The sequence below is a fragment of the Eschscholzia californica genome, unplaced genomic scaffold, assembly GCF_041429995.1.
Source record: "Eschscholzia californica isolate CP2 unplaced genomic scaffold, dmEscCali1.0.p SCAF_4, whole genome shotgun sequence".
Classification (NCBI taxonomy): domain Eukaryota; kingdom Viridiplantae; phylum Streptophyta; class Magnoliopsida; order Ranunculales; family Papaveraceae; genus Eschscholzia; species Eschscholzia californica.
Window position 1 is genome coordinate 45,447,790 of NW_028238461.1, and position 22,133 is coordinate 45,469,922.

Below are 22,133 nucleotides of genomic sequence, written 5' to 3' on the forward strand. Positions count from 1 at the left end.
TAAAAGTGAGGTAAAGTTATTATTTCAGAAGGTTCATAAACTGTTTAGTACTCAGTACAACGCAAATGTTCAGATACTTCGTAGTGACAACGGAGGAGAGTATATGGATCATGAACTTCAAACTTATTTGGTTTCTCATGGTATTGTTCATCAAACTACTTGCCCAAATACCCCTCAACAAAATGGGGTCGCTGAAAGAAAGAATCGTCACTTGTTAGAAGTTATCAGGGCTATGTTGATCGAAGCACATATGCCATTATCTTATTGGGGAGAAGCACTTCTTGCTGCAACCTATTTAATTAATAGAGTACCATCTAGTACTATTGATTTTAAGACTCCTTTTCAAGCTCTATCGGATGCTACAACTTCTCCGACAGTTTCAAATTTACCTCCCCGTGTCTTTGGGTGTGTAGCATTTGTTCATCTTCATGAGCACCAACGTACAAAATTAACTCCAAGGGCATTAAGATGTGTATTTGTAGGGTACGGTGCAAATCAGAAAGGGTACAGATGTTATCATCCTCCAACTAAACGAATGTTTGTTACATCGAATGTTATCTTTCATGAAGATTCTAAGTATTTTTCACCTGAGTCTGAACTTCAGGGGGAGAAAACTAAGCAGGAAGTTCTGACTCTTGATTATGAAGAAACGGATAATCAAGTAGAAGAGAACAAAATTGGGTCTAATATTGAAGTAAATTTGATTCCTGAAGAAATAAGTAGAGCTGAAATTGAAATTCCAGAATTACCAACACCTGAATCGGTAATGGAAGAAAGTGTTAATGAAATCGTTGAACAAATTGTGGATTCACCTCCAACTGAAGCCGTTGAACCAAGGGTTAGTAATACACCAAACCAATCAGTTGTCGAGGATGTTCCTGAAGCACCTTCCGAACCACCTAGGAAAATATTACCGTCGCGTCAAACCAGAGGTATTCCTAAACCGACATATGAACCTGAGCTGACTAGTAGAGTCAAATATCCTATGAGTCAGTATGTGTCAGATCATCGGTTGTCAGAATCAAATAAGTCGTTTGTAAATCAATTATCTACTGTATATATTCCTAACAATGTACAGGAAGCCTTATCTGATTCAAAATGGAAAGCAGCTATGAATGAGGAGATGAAATCCTTACAAAAGAATGACACTTGGGAGCTAGTTGATCGTCCAGAAGATAAAAATCCAGTGGGATGTCGGTGGATTTATTCAGTGAAGTATAAAGCAGATGGTACAATTGAACGTTACAAAGAGAGACTAGTGGCAAAAGGCTACACTCAAACTTATGGAGTCGATTACACAGAGACATTCGCTCCAGTTGCAAAAATCAACACTGTTCGCATCTTGTTATCGTTAGCAGCCAAATTTAGATTGGCCACTACAACAATTTGATGTAAAGAATGCTTTTTTGCATGGGGAACTATTAGAAGAAGTCTATATGGACCTTCCACCGGGATGCAAGATACCACAAATACATAGCCAGAAGGTATGTAGATTGAAAAAGTCATTGTATGGATTAAAACAATCACCAAGAGCGTGGTTTGGAAGGTTTACAAAGGCTATGAAGGAATTCGGTTATCACCAAAGCAATTCTGACCATACTTTATTTACAAAAAGGCAGAAAGGAAAACTCACAGCACTTATTGTATATGTTGATGACATGGTGGTTACTGGGGATGATCCTGAAGAACGAAAGGCTTTACAGAATTACTTATCTAAAGAGTTTGAGATGAAAGACCTTGGTCCATTGAAATACTTTCTTGGAATTGAAGTATCTCGATCTAGTAATGGAATTTTCTTATCCCAAAGAAAGTATACTTTAGATTTGTTACATGAGGTGGGTATGTCAGCGTGTGAGCCGATTGATACACCTGTCGAAGAAGGATTAAAGTTGTCAGTGGAGCCTAATCAGATACCGGTTGATAAAGGAAGATATCAACGACTGGTTGGAAGGTTGATGTACTTGGCGCAAACGAGACCAGATCTTGCATATGCGTTAAGTATTATTAGTCAATTTATGCACAATCCCGGTGAAAAACACATGAATGCTGTTTTACGCATTTTGAGATATTTGAAGGCGGCTCCTGGAAAAGGTATTTTGTTTACTAAAAATTCAAGTTGTCGAACTATTGATGTATATACTGATGCAGATTGGGTCGGTGAAGTAAATGGTAGGCGATCAACTGCAGGATATTTTACCTTTGTTGGTGGAAATCTTGTTACATGGAAAAGTAAAAAACAGAATGTTGTTGCACGTTCAAGTGCAGTGTCTGAATTTAGAGGAATGGCTGATGGCATATGTGAAGCGTTATGGTTAAGACTCCTGTTGGATGATTTAGGATATCCTTCTGAAAGACCAATTCAATTATATTGTGACAATAAAGCAGCATGTGATATTGCTCACAATCCAGTCCAGCACGACCGCACAAAGCATGTTGAGGTGGATCGATGTTTTATTAAAGAAAAGTTGGAAGACAACATTGTAGAGTTACCAAAGGTCCGATCTGAAGATCAGTTGGCTGATGTTCTTACCAAAGCAGTTTCAAGTCGAATATTTTCGAAAATGGTAGACAAGTTGGGCATGTGCGATATCTATGCACCAACTTGAGGGGGAGTGTTGAAATATCTTTCTATATATTAAGATATCCCATATAATAGATATTAGGAAATATCAAATATTAGAAACTAGTAAGATTTAGGAACTAGTAAATATATTAGTATAAACTATTAAGAAACTAGTAAAATATTAGAAACTAGTAAAGTTAGAAACTAGTAGTATTGTAACTCTATAAATAGAGTCTTATATTTCTTTTGTAATCATCAAGGAATAAAACAATTTCTTTGATCAATTTCAACTGGACCTTCTCATTAACAGAGGGATAATTAACATAGACTGCCTCATAGACCGACCCCCTCTAATCAATGTTAGATTGTAATGATGAATCATATCGTATCATGACAAAACCCTAATCAACACTTCTGTCCAAAATCTCACCATCTCAGGGTCTAAAATCTCAACTGGCTTGAGCTTACCTGTTAAAATAGTAGACTTGGTTGACAGATATTTATCACATTTTTATATAAAAATGGCTGACCTTCATTGTAAGGTGGACCCTAATTTTCCAACCCCCCAGAATTTAATGAATATAGGACTACACAAATCACCTAATCTTCCATCTCCGTTGAATTTCTTTCATTTTCTTAGTTTCAATTCTTATATTTATTTCAATTTTGTTCTATACTTCCATAAATTCCCAAGAACAAGCTAAAATAATGGATGATCATCTTGGACTTCTTTGTTACTTATTTTACTTCTTCTTATTCATCCCTGTTTTTTTGTTTCTCTTTCTACTTGGAATCACTAAAGGTTACCTCTTTTTATTTAGGGTTTCTGTTCTTCCTGTTCTAAATAATTATGTATTCAATTAAGAAACTAATTTGAATATCTTCATTTATTTTGCAGTTGCTGTGTTTTTCCCATTTGTATTTCTATTGATAGCAGTTGGAGACACTGGTGTTATTATTGGATTATGGCCTATTCACTTGATTTGGACTTCATATTGTATTGCAAAGTAAGTATTTTACTTCATTTATATGTTCAATTAGGTTGATGTTTGAATTTAAAAACACACTTAGAGAGCTAGTTAGGTTGATTAATTTTTCGATTTTGGAATTCGAGCAGGTCGAAGAGATTTGGTCCATATATGAAATGTTTATTGATTCTAACAATGCCAATTCCAATAGTTTTGTGGACTATTGTGGGTGTAGTAGGAAGTGTGATTATGGGTATCTTTTATGCTTTCATTTGGCCTGTAATGGAAACATTCAGAGCAATCAGTCAAGAAGGTTTAGTTAACAAGTTGGTTCGATGCTTCACGGTAATATACATATACATATATAATGATATTTGTTTTCCTTGTTAAATTGTTGATGCTACTTTTCTTTTACGATTTTGTAGTTAATTATGTTAATATTGGCAAGGATTTAAAATTTGTATAGTTTTCATTTCTATAGGATGGTACTTTCAGCATTATATTGGGGGCATGTACCATAGTACGTGACTTCGCCGACTTTTCGTTCCATTCTTACCTCTCGGTGATGGATGAATTGCTGGAAGCAAAAGACGACAGAAAGCCGATAGAACTCAAGTATTTTCTACCAACCATGAAATTTCAGATTCTCTAGGATGTTCTTTTATTCGATTTGTTTCATTAGTATGTTATTGCTTTAGTTTTGCATTAATCCATAAATCACCTTTGTATTAGATTTTGACAACAACTAATTAATCTTTAAAACTTAATGAAATCTTATATATATGAATTTATCTATATATGAAACGAATACATTGCACTGAGCTACTGACAATACCCACATATTACTTTCCGTTTTGCGTATATGCACATCGACCTCCCAGCCTATCATGGGGGAAACCAGGCATTTCTGTTGAGGGATCTATATGTTACTCTAATTGTTAACATGATCCAGAGCTAATTAGGATAAACCAGCACATTTCTTCCCTATTAGGGCCCCTCTAAATGGAACAAGTAGTAAGGTACTTCATCTATCCTACTACTGGTTCCACCCCTTCACTCCACACTTGCCCTTTGACGTTGATAATGTTTTTTTCTTTATACAGACCTCTTTGTTTTCTATTAACTTATATGTGGTTTGGGTGTTCTTGTAAAACTGGAACCACTGATTACATTGGCTGGTTAAGTCTTGCAGCTTATCTTCCCTTTTGTTTCTTGGGTAGGGTTTTACAGCTACCAGGGTGCTTATTAGCGACAATTGTAGGAGTTGTCGTTAACGTACCTATAATTACCTTGATAGTTATGTACAAAGCTCCCATCATGTTGTTCAAAGGATGGCACCGGTTGCTCGAAGATCTTATTGGAAGATCAGGCCCTTTCTTGGAAGATGTTTGTGTCCCATTTGCTGGGCTATCAATTCTGTTGTGGCCATTTGCAGTTTTAATATCTGTTTTAGTAGGAATCATTTCAAGCTTCGGTTTTGGAGCTTATGCTGCTGTTGTTGCGTATCAGGTACAATTTGTCTTATGCAAGTAGCATTCCTTGTAAAGATTTTCATATTTTAAGTGGAGATATCACTTAAATATTTATTTTTTTGGGGTAGGAAAATTCGACAAAAAAAGGATTGTTATATGTCATTACATGTGCTTCTTTGTTTGACGAGTACACAAATGATTTTCTTTACTTGCGAGAAGGTTCCTGCTTTCCGAGGTATGTAATTCATCTTTAATATGCAACTTCTTTTCTTTGTTGACTTATGAATATACTAGGTGCTTCTTTTGATCCTGTTAAGCTTCTTTCCTTTATTTCTTTCCATTCCGATCTTTTGTACTTCATGTATAAAATTTTCACCTTTAACCATTATTTTATCGATAAAGATCAAATTTACTCTATCTCTTAGACACTGTTCATGTGGGCAGCCAGACTTAGGTATCGCGGGGTAGTTGATGTTGACGCTACATTGCCTCTGCTTCCTGTAAAGGGATTGCACGAACGGCTGGAATCTTTTCATACCAGTCATGCTCCGACAAGGTCGCCTTCGCAGAAAATGAGGGCACTGAAGGCTGTGCTTGTAAGATTGATATATATCCTGTAAACTCCTATAAACTGATACACACACACACACCTTGTATATTGACTAATAAATGCTTACTGGTCAATACCTGCATCAGATATGGGATAATTTCTTTTATGCGTGTGAACTAGCTGGAGAAGAGCTTCTTAGAGAGGGAGCTATTCAGTTAATCGATCTCGAGGAGTGGAAACAGTCAAACGACAAGATAGTGACCATTGGAATTGCTGCATATGCATTTCTTCAGTGCTTCTTTCATTCTATTGATAGCGGTTCCCCTGGATTTCTCATGCGTACGGACAACTTCATCTCACTTCAAATTTGTTTAAACCAAAAGTAACCTTAAAAATTTATGCTCATGGGCGAAGGTCGCCAATTCAGTGGGGCTCTTGACACTTTTTTTGTAGATCATAGCCCTAAAACTACATTAACTTATCACTTAAACCAGCATATTTTACTTTTGGTTCACTTATTGTGCTTTCCAGAAGAAAAGTAGCGGCCCAAGTGCTTAGGTTTCTCAATTAGGCTAAACACTAGGACTCCGCCGGATGCGATAAAGTGGGCCATCGTTGATTAGTTTGATTCATTAGTATGTCATCCATTCAGGGGTGGAACAACTAGTAGGTTAGCCCGAGCTAGCGTTCTAAGTTTTCCCTTTAGAAGAGTTTAATTTTCCAGTTTCTTTCGGGTTTATAGTAAGTGCCCCGGGTCAGTCTATCATCGTTTAAACCATCCAACGCTGTAAGATTTCTTGGTTTTGTCCATGGTCCCATTCAATATGTATAGGAAAGGTTCCAGAATATGTGGTCAACTATCCTGCCTTTGTTATAGTTCGTCTTTATGAAATGATTTTTGATGTGTTTCATGTGATATTATCAGGTGATAATGTGCAAGTAACCAATATCAATAGGCCCGAGGGAAGGGTATTCGACTGGCTGTTCGAACCGATGAGTATAATGAAAGAGCAGATCAAGATCTTAAATTTACTAGAAACAGAGAAACTGTATTTATCAAAATTGGCTTTATATTGTGGTGATACTGATCAGAGACAAAGAATGGAAGCTTGGGACAATGGTGGATATCCTCCATCTAATGAGATCAGAAAAGCTCAGTTAGAGGGCATAATCAGAAGGTAAATACTTAATACTCTAAAAGCTTCTTATCCTGTTTTGTTGTTTGAAAACACAAAAATACATTATCTTCGACTATTTAATCCGTCTTAAAACTGTAAATCAGGTTACACGGATTTTGTTTGACACTGTCGAGACTTCCGACATTCAGACGCCGATTCTGCAAGGTGGTGAGTGCTTTAATAGGAGAACAAAACCAGAGATCGAGTGAGTATGGAAGTGATTACAATATAGAAGAATCTGTATAGTTTCTTTTTTTTCGGTCATGTGTTGATTCATTCAGAAAAATGTTGTCTATGAGTGTATATTTTTACTGTATCAGAAAAATGTAAAATGTTTTGATCTTTGTGAGTGTAAAAAAATAACCTGTTTGTACATTTTGTATCTCTAAACTTGGCTATTCTATGATCTAAAGTTAAAACTGTGACAAAACATTTTCTTCCTGATGGACCCATTTCTTTTATTTATTTTGATTTTTTCTATCTAATGGAATCTAGTGAATGACTACTTCGGATTTGATCGATATATTTTTCGTACATTTAATTATTGTGAGTTACTAGTCCACTAATGAAAAAATTATAAAGAATAGAGCACCTAGCCAGCCACTAATCAAAAAGTCAAGATAACATAATCAAGCACCTCAGGTTCACTATATAAACATAACCAAGCTCTCCTAAGGGTTTATCAAACTGCAACAATGGCTTCCTTTCTTAGTACTAATTTGATTCTAAGCAGTATTTTTACTGCTTTTCTTCTCTATTTCTTACTAAAGATGAGCCCATTTAGGTCATCAAAAAACAAGTCAAGAAAGCAAGCACCAAAACCAACTGGTTCATGGCCAGTTATAGGTCATCTCCTTCATCTCCAAGGACCAAACCTCCCTCACATTAACTTAGCAGCCTTGGCTGATAAGTATGGACCAATGTTCAGCTTCCGTATCGGTCTCCGTCCAGCCCTCGTTGTCAGCTCTTGGGAGATAGCTAAAGAGTGTCTAACTACAAATGATAGAGTCTTCGTCTCTCGCCCGCCGTTAATAGCTATGAAACACATGGGTTATGACCACGCCTTGTTCGGATTCTCCCCTTATGGTCCATACTGGCGCGAACTCCGTAAACTAGTAAACCAAGAACTTCTTTCAAACACTAGGATTGAGTTGATAAAACATGTTTGGGATACTGAAATAAATACATTTATTAAAGAACTTTATGAAGTTTGGGTAATGAAAAGTAAAGAAGGCGATGTTGTGGTTGAAATGAAGCAATGGTTGTCTGATTTTACACTCAATCTAACACTAAGAATGCTCGCCGGAAAACGATATTTTGGTGGTGGTGGTGGTGGTGGTAGTGAAGAGTTAAGAGAAGAAGCAGGAAGATGTCAAAAGGCAGTAAGAAACTTCCTTAGGTTAGTGGGTACATTTACAGCTCAAGATGCCATTCCATTTTTGGAAGGTTGGTTAGACTTGGGTGGTCATGAGAAGGAGATGAAAATTACAGGAAAAGAACTCGACTCCCTACTTCAAAAATGGTTAGAAGAACATAAAGTAAAGAAATCGTCAGCTGGGGAAGAAGGCCAGGAGAATCGAGGTGGTGATGAAGAAGATTTCATGGGGGTGATGCTTACAAAACTCGAAAGGCTATAATAACCCATATCAGAAGGAGTGGGGGATGTTCTTTCACTATTAATTTCAGAAGTGGGTAAATTAACCCTATATTCAGGTTGGTTTACTCCGTCAGAGGTAAATTTTGTTCCAGAAATTTTTTCAAAATTAGTTGTTGGAACTGACGAAGTAGAACTTCTACCTGGAATAACTTTGTTGTTTAGGCTTCCCAATTTTAACCTTGCAATTCTCTGATTAGAGAAGACAATTTCAACATCACCGTCAGGGAACTCTTTGATTTCTTCGAGTTCACGGTTATCTTTTTTAACAGGTTTAGTTTCATTTAAATTCTCGTAAATTTATGTTTTATGTTTTTGTTTTAATCTTTGTTTTAAGTGTTTAAGTTGTTGTCCAAATTAAATTTCTTTAAATACTATCATACTTATTAAGTCTTGAAGCGTGACTTTGGTGAACTAAAGTAATTTTGTCCTGTGAAACCCGGGGAAACCCTAAGTCGCGTAGCCTAGAATTCCCGTGTTAGCCGGTGAGGGCGTTGTAAGGGATTGGCGTAAATCGTTGACAGTGATCAGGAGCAAATATGCTTGGGATAACCAGAGCCATGTCTAAGAGACATGATAAGGCTAATAGTAGCTGTAATAAAGAAATTTTGTTAAAAGAAAATTTTGAAAAATCTTTACAAAACTGGAATTTACCAGTTCAAAGTTCTGTTTATAAACAGAAAGGAACTTTTGAATTCACCTCTGATTATATCGTAAAGACTGTAGAAGAGGCTATACCCTTAATATAGCCTCTTCTACAGTCTTTACGATATAATCAGAGGTGAATTCAAAAGTTCCTTTCTGTTTATAAACAGAACTTTGAACTGGTAAATTCCAGTTTTGTAAAGATTTTTCAAAATTTTCTTTTAACAAAATTTCTTTATTACAGCTACTATTAGCCTTATCATGTCTCTTAGACATGGCTCTGGTTATCCCAAGCATATTTGCTCCTGATCACTGTCAACGATTTACGCCAATCCCTTACAACGCCCTCACCGGCTAACACGGGAATTCTAGGCTACGCGACTTAGGGTTTCCCCGGGTTTCACAGGACAAAATTACTTTAGTTCACCAAAGTCACGCTTCAAGACTTAATAAGTATGATAGTATTTAAAGAAATTTAATTTGGACAACAACTTAAACACTTAAAACAAAGATTAAAACAAAAACATAAAACATAAATTTACGAGAATTTAAATGAAACTAAATGGAAAAGGCCAGGAGAATCGAGGTGGTGATGAAGAAGATTTCATGGGGGTGATGCTTACAAAACTTCGTGATCACGAGAAGCTTTTAAGTTATTACGATGCTGATACTATCAACAAGGCTACTTGCTTGGTACGTAGTTCAAACTCTATTCCGTATACTCAAAAAGTATTTAAAATAACATGTAAAATATGCATTATGTGGTATTAATTGTTCAACTACGTCCTCGTTGTTCCAAGAAAATAATGTGATACGATAAAAGTTTCCACAATCACTTCAATAACCCAAATGAAATTTATATAACATGGGCGAGACTATATTAGCTAGTCTAAATTCGAAATAAAAAGTTGAAATAGATCACTAGTTATGTTCATATTGACCCGCATTCTACTGGTTGCAACCATTATTACTTATGATAACTCTTAACAATGTTTAGAGACGGTAATACCGTATTATGAGGAAATTACTTACGATTATTCATTAACAACACAATTTTGCCATTCATTCTGATTATTTAAAAAGAGAGACGGTTGTGAAATTTTTTTTGTCATCGCCTTTTTTGTTTATGGACATAATATATCTTTTTACTGCTTTTAAAAATTATCAATCTTACAAATTATAATAAATTTTTTTTTGTTATAATGCTCTCTATTATAGATTATCATTATGTTTCATGATTAGTGTATCGAACTGCTTTCATAACTGGACAAATTGGGTGTCGGTGAGAATTATCTTGATTTGAACTTGCTGAAATTGTGACTTTGCACATAGCATTCCTTAATAGTTTCGAATATCTAGTGGGATGTGATCCGTTTGTCCCCGGGCCCATACAAAGCTACACCAATAATTAATTGGGAAAGAGTCGAATACAAAATGTTGATATCATAATTTATGATCATAAAGTAATATACAGAAGAAAGTTGAATCGGTAGGAGAATTTATGTCTTCTCTCGTACAGGTACCGATTGAAGACCGTGCATATTAGCAATAAACCTGTCTAAAGAAAAAAAAATTCTAAGGTGCTGTTTGTTTTTTCTATTTTTCAGATCTGAAATCTGAATTGGAGAAACAATTCAGATTTCAGATGTTTGTTTTTTCATTCAAGAAAATTTGAAATCTTAACTGAATTAGTTTCACATCTGAATTGGCTGACTAAATCCCCTCTCATTTCAGACTTCAAAACAAGTCTGAAATGAGACCCCAACATCTGAAATATAACAAATGACGAGTATGCCCCTGCCAAAATTGGAATTTTCATCTTTCTGTGCAGCCGACAACAACCATCAGGCCCGACTAGACCCTCCACCGCTGACCAGAACCACCACAACCACCGATCGGAACCACCACCACCCTCGCTGGATGTTTAAGGGTTTGTGAACCCTTGCATACAAGTTTCGTCACTTTGAGAAGTGACCTTGAGTGTAGAGAGGTTAATGGAGATGATATCAGAGGTCATCTCAAGTGGATCATCATCATTAATAGCAAAGTGAAGAAATGACTCCATATGCAGATTAAATGTAACAGATTGGAAACCCTAAACTATTCTTCGATTTCCTTCCTACGAAAAAAGCTTTGTGGCTCAAGAAATGGTCAATCGAAGGGTCTCGCCGCCGTCACAATCCACATAGGTTCAGGTTTGTCGATTCAATTACTGGATCCATAACTGAAGAAGAATCTCAAGAGAAAAATATAAGAGATAGAAAGAGAGGGATGAGTAAGCTGGCAGCCATAGCTTGGGACAGAGAGCATGAAAGAGGAAAGATTAGGGTTTTTTCTTTTAAAGGTGGAGAAGCAAAATTTGGGTTTTGAAAACAAAAAGTCCAAAAGGGTATAAGTGTCAAAATTCTCATTCAGACACAGTGATTCAGATTAATAAAACAAACACCCAATATTAAAATACTTCAGTCATTTCAGATTCAACCAATTCAGATTCAGTCATTTCAGATTCAACCAATTCAGATTCAGACACTTATAAAAAAACAAACACAACCTAATTCTAGTAAATTTTGTTGTAGAGCAGACTGTAATCCTAGGTGGGAGCGACACGACGATGGTGACTCTAGTATGGGCCCTCGCTTTACTAGTAAAGCATCCATATGTAATGAAGAAGCTCCAACTTGAGTTGGACACCCACGTAAGTAAAGAAAGACAAGTGGAAGAATCAGATATCAAGAACCTCGTGTATCTTCAATCTGTTATGAAAGAAACGATGCGTCTTTACCCAGGGAGTCCTCTGTATATAAGAGAATCGATCGAAGATTGCACTGTAGCCGGGTACTATGTCCCAACGGGAACCCGTCTGGTAGTGAATGCCTGGAAGATCCAACATGACCCACAAGTATGGTCCAACCCATTCGAGTTCAATCCAGAGAGATTCCTCACAACCCACAAGGACATAGATGTTAGAGGTCAGAATTTCGAACTGATCCCATTTGGAGCAGGCAGGAGAATCTGCCCCGGAGCTTCACTCGCTCTTCAAGTGGTGCACTTGACTCTGGCTCGTCTGATACATGGGTTTGAGTTTAAATCACCAGATGGCGAACCTATGGATATGACCGAGAGTATAGGATTAACTAATCTTAAAGCCACTCCACTCGAAGTTATGCTCACTCCGCGCCTCTCTTCCGAACTATATGTGTGTTGAGTAGTTGTTGATATTACGTTTCTGTTTACCACGAGTAGCTAGAAATCATGTTTTGTACTTGTAATTGAACTGTTATGGTGCTGCCCTTTATTTTAGTTGTGTGAACTTCGTAATCGAATGTACTGTAATTCTAATAGAGAGATGCTAGAATCACAAAAGATTTTGACAAAAAAAAGTTCCCAGCTGATGTGGCGGTTGTGATTTTCATCTCTCAACGGCCTAGATTTGGTCAAAGTTTGAAACCACACCCGCCACATCAGCTGGGAACTTTTTTTTGTCAAAATCTTTTGTAACTTTATCATTTCCCATTCTAATATATTGTTTAAGTTGAGTTTGTAACCAAGCCATATCAATGTTTAGTAGTGTGTCTTTATATATGCAAAGCTTGTAACGAAAAAAGTCGTAGGCTGATAAACAGAGAGAAATGCTTGTTTCCATTTTGAGTCTTACTTAGAAATTCTTCTTCACACTATAGTTTCCCTCGGATTCATCACACTATAATTAACTAGGTCATCATCTTACATGATTCAGTTTAATAGAGTTCTTAAGAACTTCAAATTTTTTAAGCATTTAATTCTATTAAATTTTACTTGGATTCATATGATCATAACTTTTCATTAGTAGTTTTAAGATGGGAGCAGTTGTGAATAAAGATTGAATGTCCAAATTAACCAAAGATTCGTCTTTACACAAAATCATCTCAACTTTGACAATCAAAGATTTTATTCCGTTACTTTTTCATCCTTCCTTATCAAATAATTTAACTAATCCTATTTCTTTATTATTCCATTTGTACTCATCACATACATTGACAATATAAGATACTAGCTTCTTCTTCTCTTGAAAAGTTAGTCCTAAACCCAATCAATCATGAATTTTTCTAGTCTAAATTACCACCATCCATTCTCAACTCCTTCTACTATAGTTATTGCCACCCTCTTTGCATCTATAGTCCTCTACTTTCTACACTTATTTTGGTCTACTACCAAATCCAAAACCTGGGTACCTGAAGCAGCTGGTGGATGGCCCATCATAGGCCATCTCCTAGTCCTTGCCCGGTCGAATAACCTGCCCCATATAACATTTGGATCCATGGCTGACAAATATGGACCAGCCTTCACTATCCGTATTGGTTTACATCGATCACTCGTAGTAAGTTCTTCGGAGGTTCTAAAAGATATATTTATCACAAATGATATAACTTTTTCATCTCGTCCGAAAGTTATAGCGATGAAATATATGGGTTATAATTATGCAAATTTTGGGTTTGCTCCATATGGACCATATTGGCAAAAAGTCCATAAAATAGTAAACCATGAACTTCTTTTTAAAAGTAGACTTGAATCACTACAACATGTTTGGGTTTCTGAGATCCAAACTTCCATTAAACAACTCTACAAGCTCTGGGTAAAAAGGAACTAAAGAAGAAGAAGTAAAACCAGTTTTGATAGAATTGAAGAAATGGGTTTCAGATTTAATGCTCAATATATCAGTAAGAATAATAGTTGGAAAGCGATTCGAGTTCGGGTCTAATACTAGTGGTTGTGATGAAGCAGTGAAGTTTCAGAAGGCTTTGAGGGAGTTATTTAGGTTGATGGGTATGTTTGTATTATCAGATGCCATGCCATTTTTAGGTTGGTTGGATTTAGGTGGTTATGAAAAGGAGATGAAGAAGACTGCAAGGGAGTTGGATTTTTTACTTGAGGGATGGTTGGAAGAACATAAAAGAAAGAGATATGGTGAAATTAAACATGAAAAAGATGATGAAATTACAGATTTCATGGGTGTGCTTATCTCTATACTTGGGGATGGAAAGTTACATGGTTTTGATGTTGATGTTATCATCAAGTCCACTTGTCTGGTATGCTTCTCAATCTTTAATAGTGGTAGGGGAGTGTTGTTTATATTGTGCTTTTCCAACTTTTTGCAAATATTCACAATTCAAAAACGACCCGCGTATGGGACTATTTATTTTGTCAATATCGGCATAACTGGTGAATTTTTACTCCAGTATAAAAAACTTCGGTTGTGGCCTTGCAGACTCTATTCAAGTCTAAGACTAAGTCTTCAGACTTCAAAGAATAAAAGTTCAACTTCAAGTCTTCAACCCTCATCAAAATTTCGGATCGGATAATATTGTATTTGAATTTCGGATCGGATAATATTTGGAATTTCGGATAATATTGTGTTATAATGTTACGGCTTAAAATTCAGAATTTCGGATCGGATAATATTCGATATTCGAATAGCATTTCGGATATCGGATTCGGATGTCATTTTTGACCATCCGTCGGATATCGAACCCTTATCGGATAGTTCGAATAATTTCGGATTTCGAATTCGGATAATACTGCATCCGAAAATAGTTCGAACCGTTTACAGGCCTAATTCTGGGTGGGAGTGACACGACTATGGTTAGTTTAGTGTGGACTATCGCTTCGCTAGTGAGCCATCCTCATGTGTTGAAGAAGATGAAAGATGAGTTGGATGTCCATATAGGCAGGGATAGACGAGTTGACGAATCAGATATCAAGAATCTCGTATACCTGCAAGCAGTTGTCAAGGAAACAATGCGCCTTTATCCACCAGGCCCATTAGCAGGTCCACGTGAATCAACCAAGGATTGCATCGTAGCTGGGTATCACATCCCAGTAGGGACCCGTCTAATTGTGAATACTTGGAAAATTCAACGAGATCCAATGGTATGGTCTGACCCATTAGAGTACAAGCCGGAGAGATTCCTCGAAGACCAACATGGGAACAAGGATGTTGCTGGTCAAAACTTCGAATTCGTTCCATTTGGGCCGGGTAGACGATCATGTCCTGGTTCCTCTTTTGCCCTTCAAGTGGTGCACCTGACTCTTGCTTATCTTATACATGGCTTTGAGCTTAAAACATCTTGTGGGGCACCAACTGATATGACAGAGAGTCCAGGACTAACTAATGTCAAAGCTACACCACTTGAAGTTCTGCTCATCCCACGACTCACTTCTAAACTTTATCTTTAAGAATTAGTTTAGAAAATGTTAGTAGTTATTTTAAACAAAAAATAAACAATTAAAAATGTAAAAGCTCCAAGTTTTCGTAGCTTAGATGTTTATTTAACTAAAATATTGTGAGTTTTCGAGAGCTTTGAGAGAGAAAGAGAGATTGAGTTTAGAAGTTGTATTTCTTATTATGATCAAATATCAATACATTCAGGCTTATATAGTTCGAGTAGAGAGAGAAAGAGTTGGAGGGAAAGTTTGTTATAACAAACTTTCTCTTCAGCTTAAAAAGACGAAATAACCCTCTATATGGGCACTCACTTACTTAAGCCGAGTTACACTCCCTTTACACCATTATTACACTCTCATTACATCGTCTCTCTCTATCATCTCTATTACTCCCCCTCAATCTGAACAAGGGACATCAGATTGGATAAGGGAGAAGTAAAGAGTGGGTTAGCCAAACCTTTTGTAAACACATCTGCAAGTTGAGAGGAAGAAGAAACATGATCAATCCTCAAAATGCCAGAAGTCACGAGCTCTCGAATGAAGTGATAATCGATTTCCACATGTTTGGTGCGAGCATGGAAAATAGGATTAGCAGCTAAGTGCTTAGCACCCATATTATCACAAAGCAAGATGAAAGGATGAGTAAGAGAATAACCCAGTTCATCCATGACATAGGATATCCAAAGCAATTCAGAAGTAGCATTGGCCATAGCCTTGTATTCAGCCTCTGTGCTTGATCGAGCCACAATAGGTTGCTTTTTCGAAGACCAGCCTCAGGGCATCCTGCCCAATCTGAATCACTATATGCACAAAGAGAAGACAAATTGCCAGGCTTGATGGTGATTCCAGATCCAACAGTACCCTTTAGGTACCTTAGAATTCGTTTTACCATTTGAAAGTGAGAGGTTCGAGGAGCAGCCATGAACTGAGCCACATAATTGACCCCAAATGCAATGTCAGGTCGAGTGGTTGTCAAGTATTGGAGACCTCCCACAAGACTTCTATATAATAGAGGATCCTCAAGTAACTCACCATCAAGAGCAGACATCCTCTGACCAAAAGGTACAGGAGTTGAGATTGGTTTACTCTCAAGTAAACCAGCCTTTTGTAAGAGCTCAAGAGTGTACTTGGTTTGTGTAAGTAACAAACCACCAGATAATTTGTCAGGATGGACTTCAATTCCCAAGAAGTAATGAAGTGATCCAAGGTCCTTCATAGAGAACTCCAAGCTAAGTTGAGAAACCAGAGTAGTGAGAAGAGCAGTAGAAGACCCTGTGAGTATAATGTCATCAACATAGAGGAGAAGAACCATTGTGTCATCACCAACTGTATACACAAACATGGAGTGATCAGTGAGGCTCTTTTGAAACCCATAATCAAGTAAAAAACCAGCAAACCTAGTGAACCAGGCCCTAGGTGCTTGCTTAAGACCATATAGGCTCTTATGAAGAAGACACACATGATCCTTGAGCTTAGAATCAGAGAAACCAGGTGGTTGCTTCATATACACCTCTTCTTCCAAAATGCCATGAAGAAAGGCATTTGACACATCTAACTGTTTAATTTCCCATGAGTTTGAAACAGCAACAGTAAGAACAGCTCTAATTGTTGTAGCTTTCACCACGGGACTAAAAGTCTCTGTGTAATCTAATCCATCAACTTGATGAAACCCCTTAGCCACAAGTCTGGCTTTGTACCTTTCCACAGTCCCATCAGCCTTCAATTTTGTCTTAAAGACCCACTTACATCCCAATACATTCATAGAAGGAAGAACAGGAACAAGTGACCAAGTGTGATTCGTATGTAAAGCTTCTATTTCTTCATTCATTGCTTGACACCACTCAGGAGACTTAGAAGCCTGAGTATAAGAGGTGGGATCAATGGATTGATGTAAAAGAGTAACAAAAGCCTGTGGAAGTGGATGACATATGGTGTGGTGAGATACAAATTCAGGAAGAATTTTGGGTCTATGAACACCAGCTCTTGCTCTAGTAGTCATATGATGAATAGGTGGAGGAGCAAGAGGTGCAGAGACAGGAGAAGAAGAGGAGGAATTAGATTCTCCATTTGTGTGTACAGAATTTTCAAAAGGAACAACATTGGTACTAGGAATAGAAGGAAACTGTGGTAATATAGAACTGTTGGAAGAAGGGATAGGAAGAATCACCTGAGTAGAGGGTGCAGATGGAAGTGTATTTGAAGATATGAGGCTAAAATCCTCAAAAGGAAAAGAACACTCATCAAACACCACATGTCTTGAGACATAGAATTTTCCAGAATGAACATCAAGACACCTATATCCTTTATAAAGAGGACTAAATCCAAGAAAAGCACACCTCACAGACTTAGGACTAAGCTTGTCCTTTCTTATTGCTCCCAAATGAGGATAACAAGCTGAGCCAAAAACTTTTATAGTAGAATAATCAGGTGCTTTATCAAAGAGAACCTCAAAAGGTGATTTTCCATCTAGAATCTTAGTAGGCAATCTGTTAATGATATAAGAAGCATACTCAAAAGCATCAAACCAATATTCTTTAGGAATGGAAGCTTGAAAACACAAAGTATTTCCTATCTCTGTGATTTGTCTGTTTCTTCTCTCAGCTCTACCATTTTGCTGAGGAGTATATGGGCAAGAAATCCTTAATGTAATGCCTGAGTCATCAAGAAACTTCTTGAACTCTCCTTTTGTAAGTTCAGGAGCACCATCAGTCTGAAAAAGCTTAATCTTTGTAGATAGCAAGTTTTCAGAGGTGATTTTGAATTTCTTGAAGCAAGCTAGGCTATCACTTTTGTATTTCAATGGGTAAATCCACAAGAATCTGCTATAGTCATCCAAAAATAGAATATAATATCGAAATCCATTGGCTGATGGTATAGGAGCAGGCCCCCATATGTCACAGTGAACTAAATGAAGAGGAGCTGCAGTCACACTAGAAGATGGCTCAAATGGAAGACATTTACTTTTGCCCAAAAGACATGAATCACACAGCTTAGATGTATCTTCAGATGTAAGCTGAACAAGTTTTGACTTATGTAAACTTTCAAGAACACCATGAGCAGTATGTCCCAATCTTTGATGCCACAAAGATGGAGAAGCTACTAAGTTGGCTGATAGAGCCTCAATTTGGGTAATGGACCATGGTGTAAATTCAATAGGATAAAGGTTATTGACCATTGGTCCTTCTAGCAATGTGGATTGAGAAGCTAAGTCCTTGATGTTATAACCCCAAGGAAAGAATTCTACTAAGCAATCATTGTCTTTAGTGAATTTTGAAATAGACAGTAGGTTCTTTCTAATACTTGGTACAAGTAGAATGTCATGAAGATCAAATTCTTGTGAGGCAGACATCATTTTGGAGCTACCAGTACTAGCAATACTAATGGTGTTACCACTACCAACCATGACTGATTCATTACCAAGATAAGGAGTAGAGTGTGTAAGTACCTTTGAGTCATGTGTCATATGACTTGATGCTCCTGTGTCTGCTATCCAGGACTTTGAATTAGGTGAAGAGAGTACACCAGCAGTGAATCCTTCTTCTGTTACAGCAATATGACACTCCTCTTGAGATGGATCAGAATCACCATCAATTTGAGGAGATTTTGATGATTCTCCAATATGAAGTCCAGCAAATGAAGGTGAATCTGAAGGTCTAGAAGGAGGAGCATATCGAAATCTACATTTGCTAGCCTGATGACCCCATTTGTGACATATTCCACAAGGAATGCTAGAGAAATCAAAATTCTGAGCTTTTTGGTTATGAAGTGGATGTTGTGTTTCAGATGTTTGAGGCTTTGTTTGAGAAGAGTTTCTAGGTTTTACTTGATTTGATGTATTAGTTCGATCTGAATTGTATCTGGTATAGCCTGGTTTTGAGTAATTTGACTTGTTTTGGTTATAATTGTTCTTTTGATTATATGTAGATGATTTATGATAATCTGTATTCTTCACATAATAGGCAGATTGTTCATCAAACTTCTCTTGAGCAGATAGCCATTGCTCATGATGAAGAAGACGAGATCTAAGTTCAGGAAAGTTTATTCTAGTTGTTCTATTATCAATAGCAACAATAAATTGACTATAATCCTTTCCTAAACCAGCTAAAACGATTCTAATTATCTCTTTTTCAGAGATCTTATCATTAACAGCAATTAAGGAATCAGATAAGGATTTGATTTTTCGTAAGTACTCACTGATTGTAGCTGATCCTTTCCTTGTATTTTGAATCTCTCTTCGAAGAAGATCTTGCTTAGCTTCGAATTCTTCTGCATAAACAGTATTCAAATACTCCCAAATTTGTTGAGAAGTCTTTAATCCAAGCACATCTGAAGAAACAGATCTAGAAAAAGTAGCTTTTAGACATGATTTGACAAAGTTATCTTGCTTTCTCCAGATCTGATAAGCTGGATTTAGAATCTCTCTATCATTTTCATAAATCGAAGCTTCTGGTTCAGTTATAGATCCATCGACGTAGCCAATTAGATCATTACTGATCAAGATGGTTTCGAATTGATCTCTCCAAAGCAAAAAATTAGTTTCATCAAGCTTTTCTGCTATGAAATTTGTAACATTAAAGGATGGAAGATGATTTGAATTAGAAGATGAAGAAGGATTTGAGTGTGAACTTGTTTCCTCCATTGTTAGATCGAAGAAACCCTAGAGCTTTGATACCATGTGAGTTTTCGAGAGCTTTGAGAGAGAAAGAGAGATTGAGTTTAGAAGTTGTATTTCTTATTATGATCAAATATCAATACATTCAGGCTTATATAGTTCGAGTAGAGAGAGAAAGAGTTGGAGGGAAAGTTTGTTATAACAAACTTTCTCTTCAGCTTAAAAAGACGAAAATAACCCTCTATATGGGCACTCACTTACTTAAGCCGAGTTACACTCCCTTTACACCATTATTACACTCTCATTACATCGTCTCTCTCTATCATCTCTATTAAATATGCTTAAAGAAGAAGTTTTGCAGATCAATAATTAGCCTAGTTGGTTTTCGAAAATACTACTTAATCTCGTGCTTTTGATTAAGGCCTATAGCGCGGAGATAAGACGCGCCGCAAGATCTGGACACGGTCTCTTTGCGCAAACGACCCTCAAACCAACATTCCTTATTTTTGTTTGGTCCCTAACTTAACCATTTTCCGTCCAAACTTCATATTTGAATATTTCATTCATCTGAAATAGGAATCGATGATTTTTTGCTCTAAACTTAAGAGATCGACACGACGAACGTAACATTGTGCTTCGTTTGCTTAGTTTTCGAATTTGACGATTTGAATCGATCCGAAATCGGCTCCTATTCCAACAAGAGAGTGAGAGAGAGAGATGCAACGGTTTTGGTTAGAGAGAGGCAGAAATGTGGCGAGTTTAGCTTTCCAAAACTACGGATAGAGAGAGGAGACTGATAGGCCTTCCATTTTTAAGGAGAAAGAAAAGAAATTCTAGTTCTTTTACTTTCTAAGTGCTAAAAAGGTCATTTTTATCCTTCTCCTAATATTATAATTACCAGTATAATTATAACTAAAAAGAAAATCTTAATCAATTGATAAATACAAAACCTTTTTACGACTTTAACAATGATTCTTCTGCATCTTCACTCATCCTTCATCTAAGTTTTTATTCTAATTCTTTTCGCATTTCTTCCTTCACTAATCACTTAACACCCAAACTCTATAATACAACTAAGTTCTTTCTCCTTCATAATTCGTAATGATTTGCGATTCTTGACATAGTATTCATAAACCATAATTTTCTTGTACCTAAACTTGCGAACTTAATGAATTAGTAAAAATGCCAATGTGTAAATACATTAAGGTTAAAATAGACAATTTCTCATTTTTACAACATTTAGATTAATATAAAAAAAGAAATCAAGCACTTAGAAACCACGAAAAACAAACGCCATAGCACTTACAATTTATATCACTTATTAAGTGATAATCACTTAGTAAGTGGTAGCAATTCTAAGTGCTAAAAAATCAAACACCCTCTGATCTAAGCCATTGGTTTTTTGGTCAAATATATTAATACGGATATAAACGTCAAAATTTTGGTTCAGACCTAATGAGGAAGACTTGGAAAACAAACCTAATTCTAAACACACATTCTAAGGTGTTGTTTCTTTTTTTAACTGTGTCTGAATCTGAATTGGCTGAACTTAAGTGGCTGAATTTGAATTGATTGTTAATTAGATGTTTGTTTTCTAAAGCTGAATTATTAAATCTGAATTATGATTTTGACAAATATACCCCTCATTTATATATTTCACCAAACAGACCATATCTCTGTTTGCCCTAATAAAAATCCAAGAAACCCTAAGGTTTTCATTTCTCTCCCCCACCCCCCCCCCCCCCTCCACTCTCTTCAAAACTCCCTAACCGACGGATAAGTAGGTCTTGCGGTTGTCTCTCTCTTTCTCTCACCGAAAGAAAGTTTTGGTCGGTTTCTCTTTCTAAACAAAGGTGAGATCGCGTTGGATCTCTTTCTCTCTCTTTGTGTTCTTGCGGGTGGTTTATGGTGGTGATGATTTTTCTCGTGGTGGTAGTGATGGGTTTTCCTGTGGTCAAGTGGTGGTAGTGATGGTTTTGCCGGTGGTCAAGTGGTGGTAGCGATGGTTTTGTCGGTGGTCAAGTGGTGGTAGCGATGGTTTTGCCGGTGGGCAGGTGGTGGTAGAGATGGTTTTGCCGGTGGTCAGGTGGTGGTAGTGATGGTTTTGTCGGTGGTCAGGTGGTGGTAGTGATGGTTTTGCCGGTGGTTAGGGGTGGTAGTGATGGTTTTGCTGGTGGTCAGGTGGTGGTGGTGATGGTTTTGCTGGTGGTGGTGTTGTTCACTGTTGGGACAAAAGTTTCTAATAAGCAGGGGCAGAAACGTCATTTATCGAATTTCAGTCATTTCTCAT

The 22,133-nt window shown here is 36.9% G+C and overlaps 3 protein-coding genes and 1 pseudogene across 4 annotated transcripts; all 4 read left to right on the forward strand.

The window, feature by feature from the left end:
• The first annotated feature begins 3,065 nt into the window (after positions 1-3,065).
• LOC147545115 (putative membrane protein At3g27390) lies at positions 3,066-7,161 on the forward strand. The gene is made up of 10 exons (XM_086637335.1): positions 3,066-3,365; positions 3,462-3,570; positions 3,681-3,876; positions 4,013-4,146; positions 4,752-5,040; positions 5,132-5,238; positions 5,452-5,599; positions 5,700-5,892; positions 6,479-6,731; positions 6,836-7,161. The coding sequence occupies exons 1-10, from the start codon at positions 3,272-3,274 to the stop codon at positions 6,975-6,977; spliced, it is 1,665 nt and encodes a 554-aa protein (XP_086493461.1). The 5' UTR covers positions 3,066-3,271; the 3' UTR covers positions 6,978-7,161.
• A 176-nt stretch (positions 7,162-7,337) lies between these two features.
• LOC147545116 (cytochrome P450 CYP82D47-like) lies at positions 7,338-12,235 on the forward strand. Of its 2 annotated transcripts, XM_086638019.1 has the most exons (4): positions 7,361-8,312; positions 9,475-9,483; positions 9,602-9,723; positions 11,612-12,235. In XM_086638019.1, the coding sequence occupies exons 1-4, from the start codon at positions 7,427-7,429 to the stop codon at positions 12,233-12,235; spliced, it is 1,641 nt and encodes a 546-aa protein (XP_086494145.1). In that variant the 5' UTR covers positions 7,361-7,426. The 2 variants fall into 2 exon arrangements, with proteins under 2 accessions (XP_086494144.1, XP_086494145.1); XM_086638018.1 differs by lacking the exon at positions 9,475-9,483 and having other exon boundaries at positions 7,338-8,312; positions 9,617-9,723.
• Positions 12,236-13,079: 844 nt separating this feature from the next.
• On the forward strand, positions 13,080-14,369 carry LOC147545117 (cytochrome P450 CYP82H23-like; annotated as a pseudogene).
• On the forward strand, positions 13,106-15,299 carry LOC147545118 (xanthotoxin 5-hydroxylase CYP82C4-like). The gene is made up of 2 exons (XM_086635255.1): positions 13,106-14,096; positions 14,618-15,299. The coding sequence occupies exon 2, from the start codon at positions 14,647-14,649 to the stop codon at positions 15,241-15,243; it is 597 nt and encodes a 198-aa protein (XP_086491381.1). The 5' UTR covers positions 13,106-14,096; positions 14,618-14,646; the 3' UTR covers positions 15,244-15,299.
• The last annotated feature ends 6,834 nt before the right edge of the window (positions 15,300-22,133 follow it).